Raw genomic sequence first — 12,739 nt, forward strand, 5'->3', positions numbered from 1 at the left:
TGCCACTTGGATTCATTCTCTTTTTGGCTCTTTCACACGAGGAGAACTAAGACATTGTAAGTCTGCCAGGATCTGGTGTCCGATGAAAAGGAGGGGGGGCTGAATTTGTACCACACTGGGGTCTTTTTTAGTTTCGCACATAATTAGTGTCGGCACAAAGGGATCAACTGAATAGAGGTTGTCAGCTTCTGGAAAGGGGTGAGTAGGCATCCTTTCATGTGAGATTGATTCTCGAGGAGCGCAATTTTTTTTTGTACCTTCGTCTCTCTTTTCCTTTCTCTGATCTAACATGAGCAAAGCGAATTGTCATTTATTTGCCGTCGCTCTTCTCCTTTTGACGTGGCAGGATTTCTTGATTCTTTAAATAACAAATCACCATCCATATTCTCCAGAAATACACATTACCTGACAAGACTTGGGGAGTTGCAAATCACAAAATCCAAAATGACCAAGATCTGAAAGATTCAATGGACTTTTTCTCTACGACACCGCAGGATATTCATGCTAATGGATTTCCTCCTAATTGGTCTGTACTTAAAGTGGCCGCTAAGGAAGCCCCCTGGGCTAATACTGTGCTCCCTGGGCATTGTTCTGAAAATAGTTCCATTGGTGGGGGGGAGCTGTCCAAGGCAGTGCCGATGCGACAACAAGCTCTTGTATTGTGAAGGGCTCAACCTGACTGACATCCCCCAAAACCTGAGCAGCGCCATTGGTTTGTCCCTGCGCGAGAATAACATCTCTGAGCTGCGGGAGGGGAACTTTGTGGGCCTGTCGCAGCTTACCTGGCTCTACTTGGACCATAACAACATCGAGATTGTGGAGGAGAATGCCTTTGAGAGGCTGCGAAGGGTTAAAGAGTTGGATCTGAGCACCAACCGAATAGAGAGCCTGCCCAACGGGACCTTCAGACATCTGCCCAACCTACGAATACTGGATTTATCCTATAACAGACTTCAATCCTTGGAGCCAGACCTTTTCCATGGCCTTAGGAAGCTTACCAATTTACATTTGCGCTACAATGCCCTTAAATTCATCCCTGTGCGGATTTTCCAGGATTGCAGGAGCATGCAATTCCTGGATCTGGGTTACAACCAGCTGCAGAGCCTGGCACGTAATTCATTTGCCGGACTTTTCAAGCTCACTGAGCTGCATCTGGAGCACAACGAGTTGGTGAAAGTCAATCTGGCCCATTTCCCCCGCCTCATATCCCTGCGGACCCTCTACATGCGAAACAATAAGGCCACCATTGTGGTCAGCACCCTTGACTGGACCTGGGACCATTTGGAGAAGATTGACTTCTCCAACAATGAGATTGAGTACATTGAGCCACACGTGTTTGAGAGTGTCCCAAACCTTAACACTCTTATGCTGGACTCTAATAAACTGACTTACATAGATCAGCGGATTTTGGACTCATGGACCTCCCTTACCAGCATCACTCTGTCAGGAAATGACTGGGAATGCAGCAGGAATGTCTGTGCCTTGGCTTCCTGGCTCAGCAACTTCCAGGGACAACGTGATAGTGGCCTGCTGTGCGCCAGCCCAGACATTGCACAGGGTGAGGACATTCTGGATGCTGTCTACGCTTTCCAGTTATGCGAGGACAACATGGAAGCAACAAAGCAGATCTTTACAGCTACCAGAAACCGTGCCAGAGGCTTCATATATGATGACCCGACGAGAAACCCCTATGACCTGCAGGATGTGGAGGGCGGGGAAGTGGTGACTAACTCCTTAACTGTGACTGCGTCTGCTGATGACCTGGAGAGCACCATGCAGATTCACAAGGTGGTGACAGGCACCATGGCCCTCATTTTCTCTTTCCTGATCATGGTCCTCATGCTCTATGTGTCCTGGAAATGTTTCCCAGCGGGCATCAGGCAGTTGAGGCAGTGCTTCACCAGCCAGCGTCGCAAGCAGAAGCAGAAACAGACCATGCAGCAGATGGCTGCTACTTCTACATCCGAGTACTACGTTGACTACAAACCCAACCATATTGAGGGGGCACTTGTCATTATCAACGAGTATGGCTCTTGCACGTGCCAGCAGCAGGCATCTCGAGAGTGTGAGGTGTGATATTCCACCCATGCCATTTTTAAAAGTCAGTGGTTTCAAAGTATGAATGGATCCAGAACACACGTTAGCTTGGCAACTCATTTTGCTGCTCTCAGGAGGAAGTTAACATTTCTTGAGTGCAAATGGACTAAAAACAGGGATTTAGTGCTGGTTTCAACAGCCTCAAAGCCTTGTGGGAGAATCTGACTCTGACACCCGTGTACTTGATTCAGAATATGTGGAATAATTATGTTGACCTGTCCTGGCTTCTCTTATGAAGAGTGGATATTTGAGCTTTAATGTGTCTTTCTACTTCAGGATATTCTAGGACTTTCTAAAGCTATCAAGGACATCCAGAACAAAATTTTTACTGTGGTAACAAACAGACAAAATTGGAAAGGAAAACAACAAAACAAAGAAACCCTTAAAAAAAAAAAAAAAATCTATGTAAAATATGTTAACAGCAGAAATGCAAGAGTGGGGATAAAATGCAAGATGTTATCCTATTTCTTTTGTAATCTATGGAGAAAAAAGAGGAAAATACAAATGTTTAAATAAATGAATTGCAATTCATAGTACTCATTATTGCAGGTGAGTTGGAGGATTGCTTTTTTGTCTGTGATCGTGAGAAAAGATGTTCAGAGAGCTCTGCAGTATTGCAGGATGTAAATAAGCAGGGCTGTTGGGAGCGCTTCACTTCATTTGAAATGTTAAGCCTCAGTCTAAGATTCAGATCTCCTCGTCTCTCCCTGAGATATAATCACTGTGCAAAGCTTGATTGCTATGGCTGTTTGCAGTTGCCCCTCTTGTACCTATCCCGAATAGATTAAGCAAACTAGCAAAAAACAAAACAGGCTGACGTGGTTTGATCGGATCTCACATGATAAAGTCAAACATTTGTGTGCTGTGCAAATAAACAAGACAAGGAGTGTCTAAGACCTCAATTCCCTTCACTGCTTCGACAGACTTCACACGTAAAAGAAGAGCCTCAACCAAGGGGTAAAAATCAGAGTGAGAGGAGGCCTAAAACATTTAAATGTACTTGAAATGGGTGTGATTAATTATCCATTATGTTTATTTGTTTTATTTAGTTTTGTTTCTCCCACGAAAAAGGCTAGCCAAATTCTAGATGTATATTTAATTGTGGCTTTCTGTTTAAATGTGACGTTACTTTAAAAGATGTCCTGTGGTAAGCTGTTGTTATTGTGTGAGTGATCATCCTGACGGATTTTTAGATCGTGTGCAATCCACATCAGTGGTATTGCGCTGGTGAAAGCACAGGGCCTCTGAGAGAAGGAACAGGCTGCTCCCTAGTGTTCATACCAGCAGTAGAGGAAGACGAGATACCGCAACAGCAACAAGCCCTTGAATTTCTCTTGCCCAGGCTTTGTGTGTGTTCGTATGCGTATACGCCTGTTGCTTATCTATATGCAGTCTCTAAGCTCAGCTCAGGATTACTACCACAGCGTAAAGTATCTGAACTAAACAACAAAAGCAGGCTGATTATAAAAAGGGAGATTTCACTTTACATCTACTCTGTTGTCACCTCACTCACTTGGCTGTTATGATGATGGATTTGTTTAGTACGCATAGGGGACATGCCACTGTGAAGATGGTGTGTGCGTGTGTGTGTGTGTGAGAGAGAGAGAGAGAGAGAGAGAGAGAGAGAGAGAGAGAGAGAGAGAGCATTTATGTGTAGGCATTTCAATTTTAACTATTTAAGTGGGTGTGTTTTTTTTTTGTGTTTTTTTTGTGTGTGTGTGTCGTCTCCTAAAAAGGTGGAATTGAGTTTGTTCTGACCAGCTGCATGTGTGAAGTATTAATTTGTCATGTATGGCTGGGATATGCCTTAAAAGGACAATGTAAGGCTGAGCAAATATTTTTACAATCAAATCAAACAGTTTTATTATGAATTCCAAAGTCCCGCCCCCTTTGAATCCTTTAATACTTGATATGAAACTATTCTATTTTCAGCACTGTATTTGATGCGTATATGAAGCTAAGCCAAGCTAAACCAATAAAATGTATTCCTACTGTTGTAAATGATACGCAATGTGACACACTTTGCCCTTTTCTGATTAATCGAGTCATGCTGTATTTTTTTCTTTGTTTATTTTATTTGCCGATTATGCTTGTTTTCTGTCAGGTGAAGATGTTAATGCATTATTCAGAACATCTGGTCTGACACTCCTTGGACTGCATTCTTTTCAATCCCCTTTTCATTTCATGAATGATACTGGTTATTACATATTCTGAAGCAAAGCCCTAAATATGTACACTCCAATGTGTAGTTGGGTTTTTAATGAATCCTCTGGAGAGCATTAAAAACAAAACAAAAAAACACCTCTATTTGACTGATTTGCAGGTTCCTAGCATCAACACAATGATGACAGCATTGTTCCCTGCGTGGCCGGAAAAAAGAAATTGTAGCTATTCACGATTCCCCTTCTCAAAACAGGTGGTTGGATTGAGGAAAACAAAAACAAATCTTTCACTAACAATAGCTGTTAACTGTACCAGCGACGAGGCAACCGGCAATAGGGGAAAAATTCACCCTTCTCTTTTCCAACTCTGAACAAATCTAAGCCATCCTCCAATCAAAGCGCTTCTGCAGCCTATTTTTAGCCCTTCTAGCTTATTTTGTATCAATATTGCATGTTTGTCGTCTCATCTCGGCGCTGCTGGGAGTTGTTTTGAATTCCCTTTTCCCTTAATTATTATTATTTTCTATTTTTCTTCACAAGGAGCAAATGAATATTTGAAGTGGCGGGAGGTTTTGTTTTATCTGAAGCTCTCTCCTCCTCCTCCTCATGCTGCTTACAAACCCCTCTGCCCTCAAACTCTAACTAGGGTTACTCCTCTGACAATTAAGTCTAATAATTAATACTGTTATTTATGAGGCTCAAGGTAGATCGATAAAGATAGCTTTTAGCCAATTACAGACTTTCTTGCTTGTTACTTTTTCCAGATGAAATAAAAAAAATAAAAAATCTTGTGTTAGTGTTGACAGAGAAAAACAGGGGATGGTGGGGGTGGGGAATATGGTTTATTTATACAACAATCTTTTATTGATATTTAGGCTAATTAGTGTGGGGAACGCTTGGCTATATGCCCAGTACTACTATCAGAGAGGGGGAGAGAGAGAAAAAGACAGCAATGGTTGATCACGAAGACATGAATTCAAGCAGGGGCGAGCCCTTGGATCTGTGGGGAAGCAGTTGCACCAAGTGGTAGGGGGCAAGACATTAACTTTTGACCTTGTTAGTCTGAGCGCCCATATGTGTGTATGTGTGTGCATGCAACATGCAAGTAGTATCTGAACATGAAAATCTCAAGTGAGTACTAGAGGGTTGTCCAGCACTGAGTTACGGAGGGTCAACACTGGTAAACAAAGCAAGATGAGAGGACGCTACAAATAGCTACAGAGCTAAAAACAAATTATCAATCTATGCAAATCAAGTGGGTCAATCTATGCAAATCATCGGATTAATCTCTAAATCTATTGAAACAAATTATGCAAATCATCGTTCAAAAAATAGCCCTATTTGACTACATAACTTCTAAAGAGACCAACATCACAAACTATGCTTATATTAGAGTTATTTCTGTACAAGTGACATACTATTACATTTTTTTATAAATATTTTCATAATTTTGTATTTTTATAGTTTCTCTTCCATTTTTTTAATTTTACTAATCTCATAAAACAGTCTGACTGCAAACCAAACGGTCTGTTTTAGTTTTAGTATTTTTTTTGTTGTTTAAGTACAAGAACTTAAATCAAATAAACAGTTAAAATAAAATAACTTTTTTTTTTAAAGTTCCAAAGTTTCGAATAACAAAACATCAACAACAACAACAAAAAACAGCTATTTCAAAACTCAAATTATTTCGCAACAATATCAGAGAACAAATGGTCTAAATTAAGTGATCCACATGAATTTGATATATCTTTCTGTACAACTGTTTCTTAACAACAACTGTTTCATTTGTGTCGATTTTAATTTCTTCTATTGAATTTCAGAAGAAACATCTAAGAAAAAAAGAAACATAAAATAAATCACCAGAAAACTCCATTATGCCTAGCATCTACGCAATTTTCCCTGGTGTGTAAAAACCCTAATACATCTGAGTATTAATATCAAGCAAACCTAGAATCAGCTGCCTAACAATCCAGACCATGTTTCCTAGTTTCCTCGAATATCACACAGACCGATTGCATTTCATAAGAAATAAGGAATGGTTTGTGTAAATTCGTAGGTCAGTGATATGGGAAAACTAGATTAAGTGTCACGGTATAAGCATACATAAAATCCAGATATTTCATCAGAATCTCTTGATAGAGCACCAGATGCTTAACAAATTAATTAACCTTGCTTGCTGTCTCTCACTGTTGATTGAATGCCCCTGTGTGCCATTCCCTGCCTCTGGTCTCGCATAATAAAACACCCACACATAAACAGATACCCTGCCAAAACGCATAGGAATGACCGGGACTCTAGTAGACAACATTAAGAACCTACACAAGAATTGACTGTTGCTTCCCTCAGCGGCTTATAAATGTATTCAAGTCGATATCATCCTTATTATTTGCAAGATAAAGTTATAGTAAAGAACTTGCCATTATTAAAATGTGAGTAAACTGAACAAGACGGCTTTATCATTCTCCGATTTATCATTATAATTATCAACATCATCATCATCATTCTTATATGTGCATCTGCATCACTGGCGTCACATTAAGTATTGCCGCAGGGGCATTGTGACATTTTCAAAATGTAACTAAATCATTCAAATAACCATATATAATAAATGTATATAGTGTCAGATAAGACTCATTTGCATGGATTTACATGCTCATTTAAACGGATACATACACCCACATTATTATTAACAGATGAAGAGACACTAAAGTGAGTGGGAAGAGGGCATCAACACTTTATGAAACGACACATAATGGCATAAAAAAGGCTGCTGCTGTTGCAATTTAAGTCATACCCAATGTAAACAGCTTGCGCATTACATTATTGAATGATATGGCATTAGACAACACATAAAGTCAGATAGCAAATGGATGAACGGTAATGGGCTAACGTTCAGCAACATCTGCCCTCGCATTTGTGGCACTGAACTGAGCACACAGTCGTAGGGTGGAAACAATGCCGATTGTTATTTTCTGCAAGTTAGCGGAATATCTCATGGGTCGGACCCAGTGCACAGCTCGCTGTTCTCCATTTATGCAGAATATCTGAAACGTGTGAAAACAGTGGTGCTTATTTGCTGACCCTGACAGTGACTTTTCCCAGAAACCCTTGAGAGACAGAGCTACCTGAAAGCACTTTTGATGATTATTATGTGAGAGAGAGAGCACAAGTAGAGATCAAGTTTAGAGCACTGTAGAGATCAGGACATATTAATGTATTGCATTCTGTGTCTATACTATGAGTAAAGCTAGAGAGACACAATAAAGAGGATCAATAACCTTCATCTCTGTCACTCTCTTTCTCTCTCCCTCTGTATTCTTAAAGCGTCAGCTCTAAACTCTAAAGATGTTTTGATTATGCGTAACCTTATGTTTCCTTTAAAAACAAACCGAGTGTTGCAGTGATGACATATATTTTTGTATGGCAACCAAGAAGTGAGCATCACCCTGATTGCCTTAAAAACCCAGGATTTTTTTTGTTCCCCCATTAGTTTTTGCATACCTGCAGAAACTAAACTCTGTGACCACCAAACGTTTTAATTCTTATACATTTTGTTCATGATGATAATCTTTACAAATGAACAACTTTCATGGAGTCACTAGCAACTGGGGTATTACTGATGTATTTTATAGCATAGAATAAAATGTGAAAAATATCTAGGCTTGAGTTAATTATAGACATTATTACAAGCGTTTAACAAAAAAAAAAAAAACATATTCAAAACCCCACTGACTTTAGGATAATGTAACTAACTCAGAACTAACTAAAATGCTAACTCATTTCTGGCTTTTGGCCTACAAAAATGTATCATCCATGCAGCACTCTAATTTGCATTTTGTTTAATTATGAGATGGAATGAATTTATGGTTACCTAGCAACTAGCAGTTCAATTTGCAATATTCAGAACATAATCTCTGCTATAGTTTTTGAGTCTCATATTTAAAGGGTACAAACTTGCCCAAAGGACACTTAAGTTCATTGCATTGTTGCGTTGTAGGTAAAATCATTTAAAATATTCTTCTCATAAACCACTTTCCAATGACACTTTTTTAATGCCATAAGTAGATATGGAAGAACATTTGTAAAATTGAAACTGATTTGTTGAGTTTTCACAGATAACTTCCCATAACCTGCTGAAGTGCTAATTGCTATATTTGAGGTTCTTTATTGCTGATTTATCTATCATGTGCCAATTACATCTCTCTTCAGTACCTCAAAGTGCGAATGGTGGGTTATGAGATTCAAAGTGACAAAAACAAAAGCACCTGATATCTGTATTTGAACAGCTGAACACTCTCAGCTCTGACAGGATGAAAAAGAAATCTTGCAGAGCAGTAATTTCCGCAGTAATTCCTCTGCCCCACGGGATATCAAAGATGCTGTGCAAAAATGGGATTAGGAGGGAAGCATAAGGAATCTTGATTGTGTTGAGAAGGACAATGAAGGCTGTGGGGAAAAAAAGCCTGTATAACCAGTTGATTGCTGGTTAAATAAGCGGTTTCCAATAACCGATGATAAACTAAACAGAGAAATTTACACAGCATTTAATGCTCTACCTTATGTTAAAATTGATTGCTTGTTATGCAATATCTTTTGATAATCTTATTTGGTAAATTTGAATTGAATTTAATGTTAACAGTTTTTTTTTTTTTTTTTTTTTTTTCATCATTTGCCTTCTTAGATTTATCTTTCACTGAGCTTGGCACAGTTTATTCTGGGACTGCCTTCTCTGTGACAGAAATATATAATGCTTCCTTTGACTTTGGCCAAAAGACGATATCTTACGAGGCAGCATAATTAAACTGCCTATTTTTTTGGACAGGATTCACGTCAAGAGCGCAACTACAAATGTTGCCTCCATAGGAAGTTCACTAGGCTTTGGAACAGAGTGTATATGATATACACACCAGCTTTCTGTAACTGAACCAGAAATGAGGAAACTCAAAGTCTCCTTATGTGTTATGTATGGATCTTTTAAATATTCAACATGAATTCTGCATGCATTATGGCATGCTAATATGTTTCCCGCAAAGAGAGCCACAAAACCCACTTAAATTAAGCAGTGGATTTCAAGTAAAAAAGTGTCACTTATGTAGTTAAGTGTTAGCACAGATGGACATCCGCATAAAGAGAGAAAGTGATTACATTTATCATGGCCTGCAATTATATCACTAACACCATGAACAAAGTCAAACACCCTGCATCTTTCTTCTCATTCTTTCATGATAGATGATCAACTAATTTACTTTTGTCTAATGAATGGGACTAACTCTATAAAACTATAAAACAAACACAGAACATGAAAACAGCAAACAACTATAGAGACACTTTGATTAGGAAACAGCAACACTTTGATTAGAAAACTTAAACTAGACTTACAGTTAACCCTCTAGAGGGTTAAAATTAGTGCTGTGAAACAATTAATCGTGTTTAATCACATCTAAAATAAAGGTTTCTGTTTACATAATATATGTGTGTGTGTATTGTGCTGTGAAACAATTAATCGTGTTTAATCACATCTAATACACACATGTTGTTTGTATGTTAAATATTTAAGACAAATATGTATGTTTATATATTTTATAATATATATATTTATATATAATGTAAATTATATATGCTATATATATAAAATATATGCGAATTCAAATATATTCAAAATAATGTAAATATTTGTAAAATATATACTGTATTTTTATTTATATATACACAAATATATTCACAGTACACACACATATATTATGTAAACAAACTTTTATTTTGCGATGCGATGCAATTAATTGCGACAGCACTACTTAAAATAAAAATGTGGAACAATTGACACTTAAAATCAACCAATGAGGCAATTAGACTGGACATCAGCCAATTAAAATTGTCCAATGGGAAAATACTGCAACACACATTTAGACTGTTTACTATATTAGACTGCATACCATACTGCTATCTGTAGTACATACAGATTTAACCTTGATGAAGGTCTGTTTGTCAAAAACAGTTTAAATCGAGTTTAAATATTCCAAGTGTTTCTCAATAGTCATTAATCCTTAAAGTGTGTTTTAAAACAGGAATAAGCCACATAAAGCATGATGGGATATTTTCAAGATCAAGGACTTACCTATTTAAGAAGAGTTTGGAAACACATTCAGATAGAGACCAGCAAGTAGAGGTGGAAGCACAGGAAGGGATAAAAGAAAGAAACAAAGATGGTCAGAATGTTATACTTCAGTATGTATACACACACAAATGCCCTTAAATGCACATGTGCTAATCAATGCATTTGCCTTGCTCATTTTGTTTATTATGAATGCAAATGTTTCAGATAAAACAGATGTGTAAGACATTTACAAATTCTGCCAAAAGATCAACAAAAGACAGCAGCATAACAAAAGACAATCCTTCAAATGCATTTGTGATCAGGCTGCATACCAGTGAAAGAACAAGAGTGAGAAAGAAAGACACAGAGAGAGAGAGAGATAGAAAGAAATAAATAAATAAAGAGAGAAAACTATGTGCAGCGAGTGAAGATGAAACAGAATAAAGAGGTGTCAAAGACCCATGGTGCTGTAGTTTAGACAGATGGTATGTTTCATGCTCGGGCCCTTGATAATCCTTAAAGCAAGTGTCTATGCCTACATTTGTACCCATACGGCACAAACAGCATTGTTCTCGGTGCCCACTCTTTGAACTCTGTCCTCTCCCGTTTGCGAAACATGGCATGGCAGAACATTGCTTTGCTGCATTTCAAAATGGCTGAGTGGGAAGATAACTAAAGGCTTCTGCTTTATGCATCTCCCCCCTTTTTTGATTCCAAAAGCCCAAGTTTTGCCATCACAACCCTCCATATAGTTGCCTCGGCTGTTGACAAGAGAGATGGAGTGTGTTGTGCCAGTGTGTGTCCTCTGCAAAGCACCTGATTACATTCATGGAGCCAAGAGGAGATTTATGAATGCAGACTCAGGCAAAGAGCGGCCCCATCCGCACTCTAAATAATGGCAGCTTGGAAGATCTTTTTTTTTCAGTTCCATTCCCTGCGTCCCAAACTACCGGCTCAACTACCCAAATGAATATTTACCCCACTGAGATTATCTATCCACCTCGGCATCCCATTCTGAGGGTTATTTCAGTGCGGAGAATGCTGGAGGCGACGGGTCCAGATGCGTGGTTAGTGTGACAGTGGGATGCGTCTGGCGTTCGGTCTGTAGTGTAGCCAACATCCCCGGCAGTAAAACTCCATTTATCCTCTCTAGTGTAAATATTGAACAGGTTTTGGGCCAGGGGGAATATCTAATGCTAATGAATGGGGAAACTCTTAGCTTAGCACACTTTATCAGTGAATAAGCATGCTGTCCGGGCTCAGAGGCGGCAGATAAATTGAAGGGGGTTTGTTTTAAAACAGATGAATTGGGCGAGACCACACTATGTGCAACATGATCAGTCAGTGTCAGCTTATGCAAGTCAGTCTGCTATAATAACGTTAAACTGGCTCGGTGCTCCGCCAAGCCATAATGTGATCCGAGGCAGGAGTCCAGGAAAACGACTGAATGTAATAAACATATGGATTGATTTGTATGTTTGTAGTGTGTGGGGGAATGTGAGGGGGGTTGTTAATGATGGTGATGCATCAGAATAAAAACATATTTAGCAAATGCATGGTTCCGCATGTGAAATTTGATTGGATGAGCCACTCTGCTGTGCGTCACACACATACAAATTCTGCAGAAGGCTTCGACAATTTCTATGGAACTGGACCACACGTCACTTACAAAGTTTCACAAATTCCACTCCACTTGTGTGTTCATTCATTAAACATTTTGGATAATCTGATCATGCTATCTGCTAACAATATTAGTGTAGAACTAATAATAATAATAATAATAATAATAATAATAATAATATTAATAATAATAATAATACATTTTATTTGATGATAATTTTAATAATAATAATGGTTTTTTTGTGAAATGTATGTTATATTATAATGACAATAGACAACAATACAAATAGAGCAGTGCAGTTACAAAGAACAGGCCATTTTAAATGTGAGTTTTGAGTCTGGATTTAAACAGAAGGAGAGAGTCAATGAACTCATTATCTCTTTTACCATAAACAATGAACTCAAAACTAAATAATTAGAAATTAAACCAATGCAGAAGTCATCAGATTTTAAATGCCTAATTCATTCATTCATTCATTCATTCATTCATTCATTTAAATTATATATTCTTCAAACCAGAAAATAAACGTGAACCTCCTGAATTATTTTGTACCTAATGTAATGTTTAATTTTATTGTTTTGTACTGTTCTCTGCGGTCCCCTTATAATGTTATCAAGATTTTTACATTAAAAAAAAGCAGGAAGCAGGAAAAACAAACAAAAAACAATTAAGTAGTAATAGGCTATTTTATTTGTTTAGGAGTTCTGAAACTTACAGGATGGATTTGTTTTTTTTTAATAGTACAATGACCTCTTATATGTCAAA

General features: G+C 38.1%; 2 protein-coding genes across 3 annotated transcripts in view; one reads left to right on the forward strand and one right to left on the reverse strand.

The window, feature by feature from the left end:
- The window catches only part of LOC109096803 (leucine-rich repeat transmembrane neuronal protein 1-like), a 4,770-nt gene extending 669 nt beyond the window's left edge, over window positions 1-4,101 (forward strand). Inside the window, exon 1 of the mRNA XM_019110463.2 lies at window positions 1-4,101. This exon is cut by the window's left edge and continues 669 nt beyond it. Coding sequence (XP_018966008.1) covers window positions 502-2,076 — 1,575 coding nt within the window. The 5' untranslated portion in view covers window positions 1-501 and the 3' untranslated portion in view covers window positions 2,077-4,101.
- The window catches only part of LOC109048794 (catenin alpha-2), a 458,387-nt gene that overhangs the window by 124,670 nt on the left and 320,978 nt on the right, over window positions 1-12,739 (reverse strand). The gene's annotated exons all lie outside the window — the stretch shown is intronic.

The sequence above is a fragment of the Cyprinus carpio genome, chromosome B1, assembly GCF_018340385.1.
Source record: "Cyprinus carpio isolate SPL01 chromosome B1, ASM1834038v1, whole genome shotgun sequence".
Taxonomy (NCBI): Eukaryota; Metazoa; Chordata; class Actinopteri; order Cypriniformes; family Cyprinidae; genus Cyprinus; species Cyprinus carpio.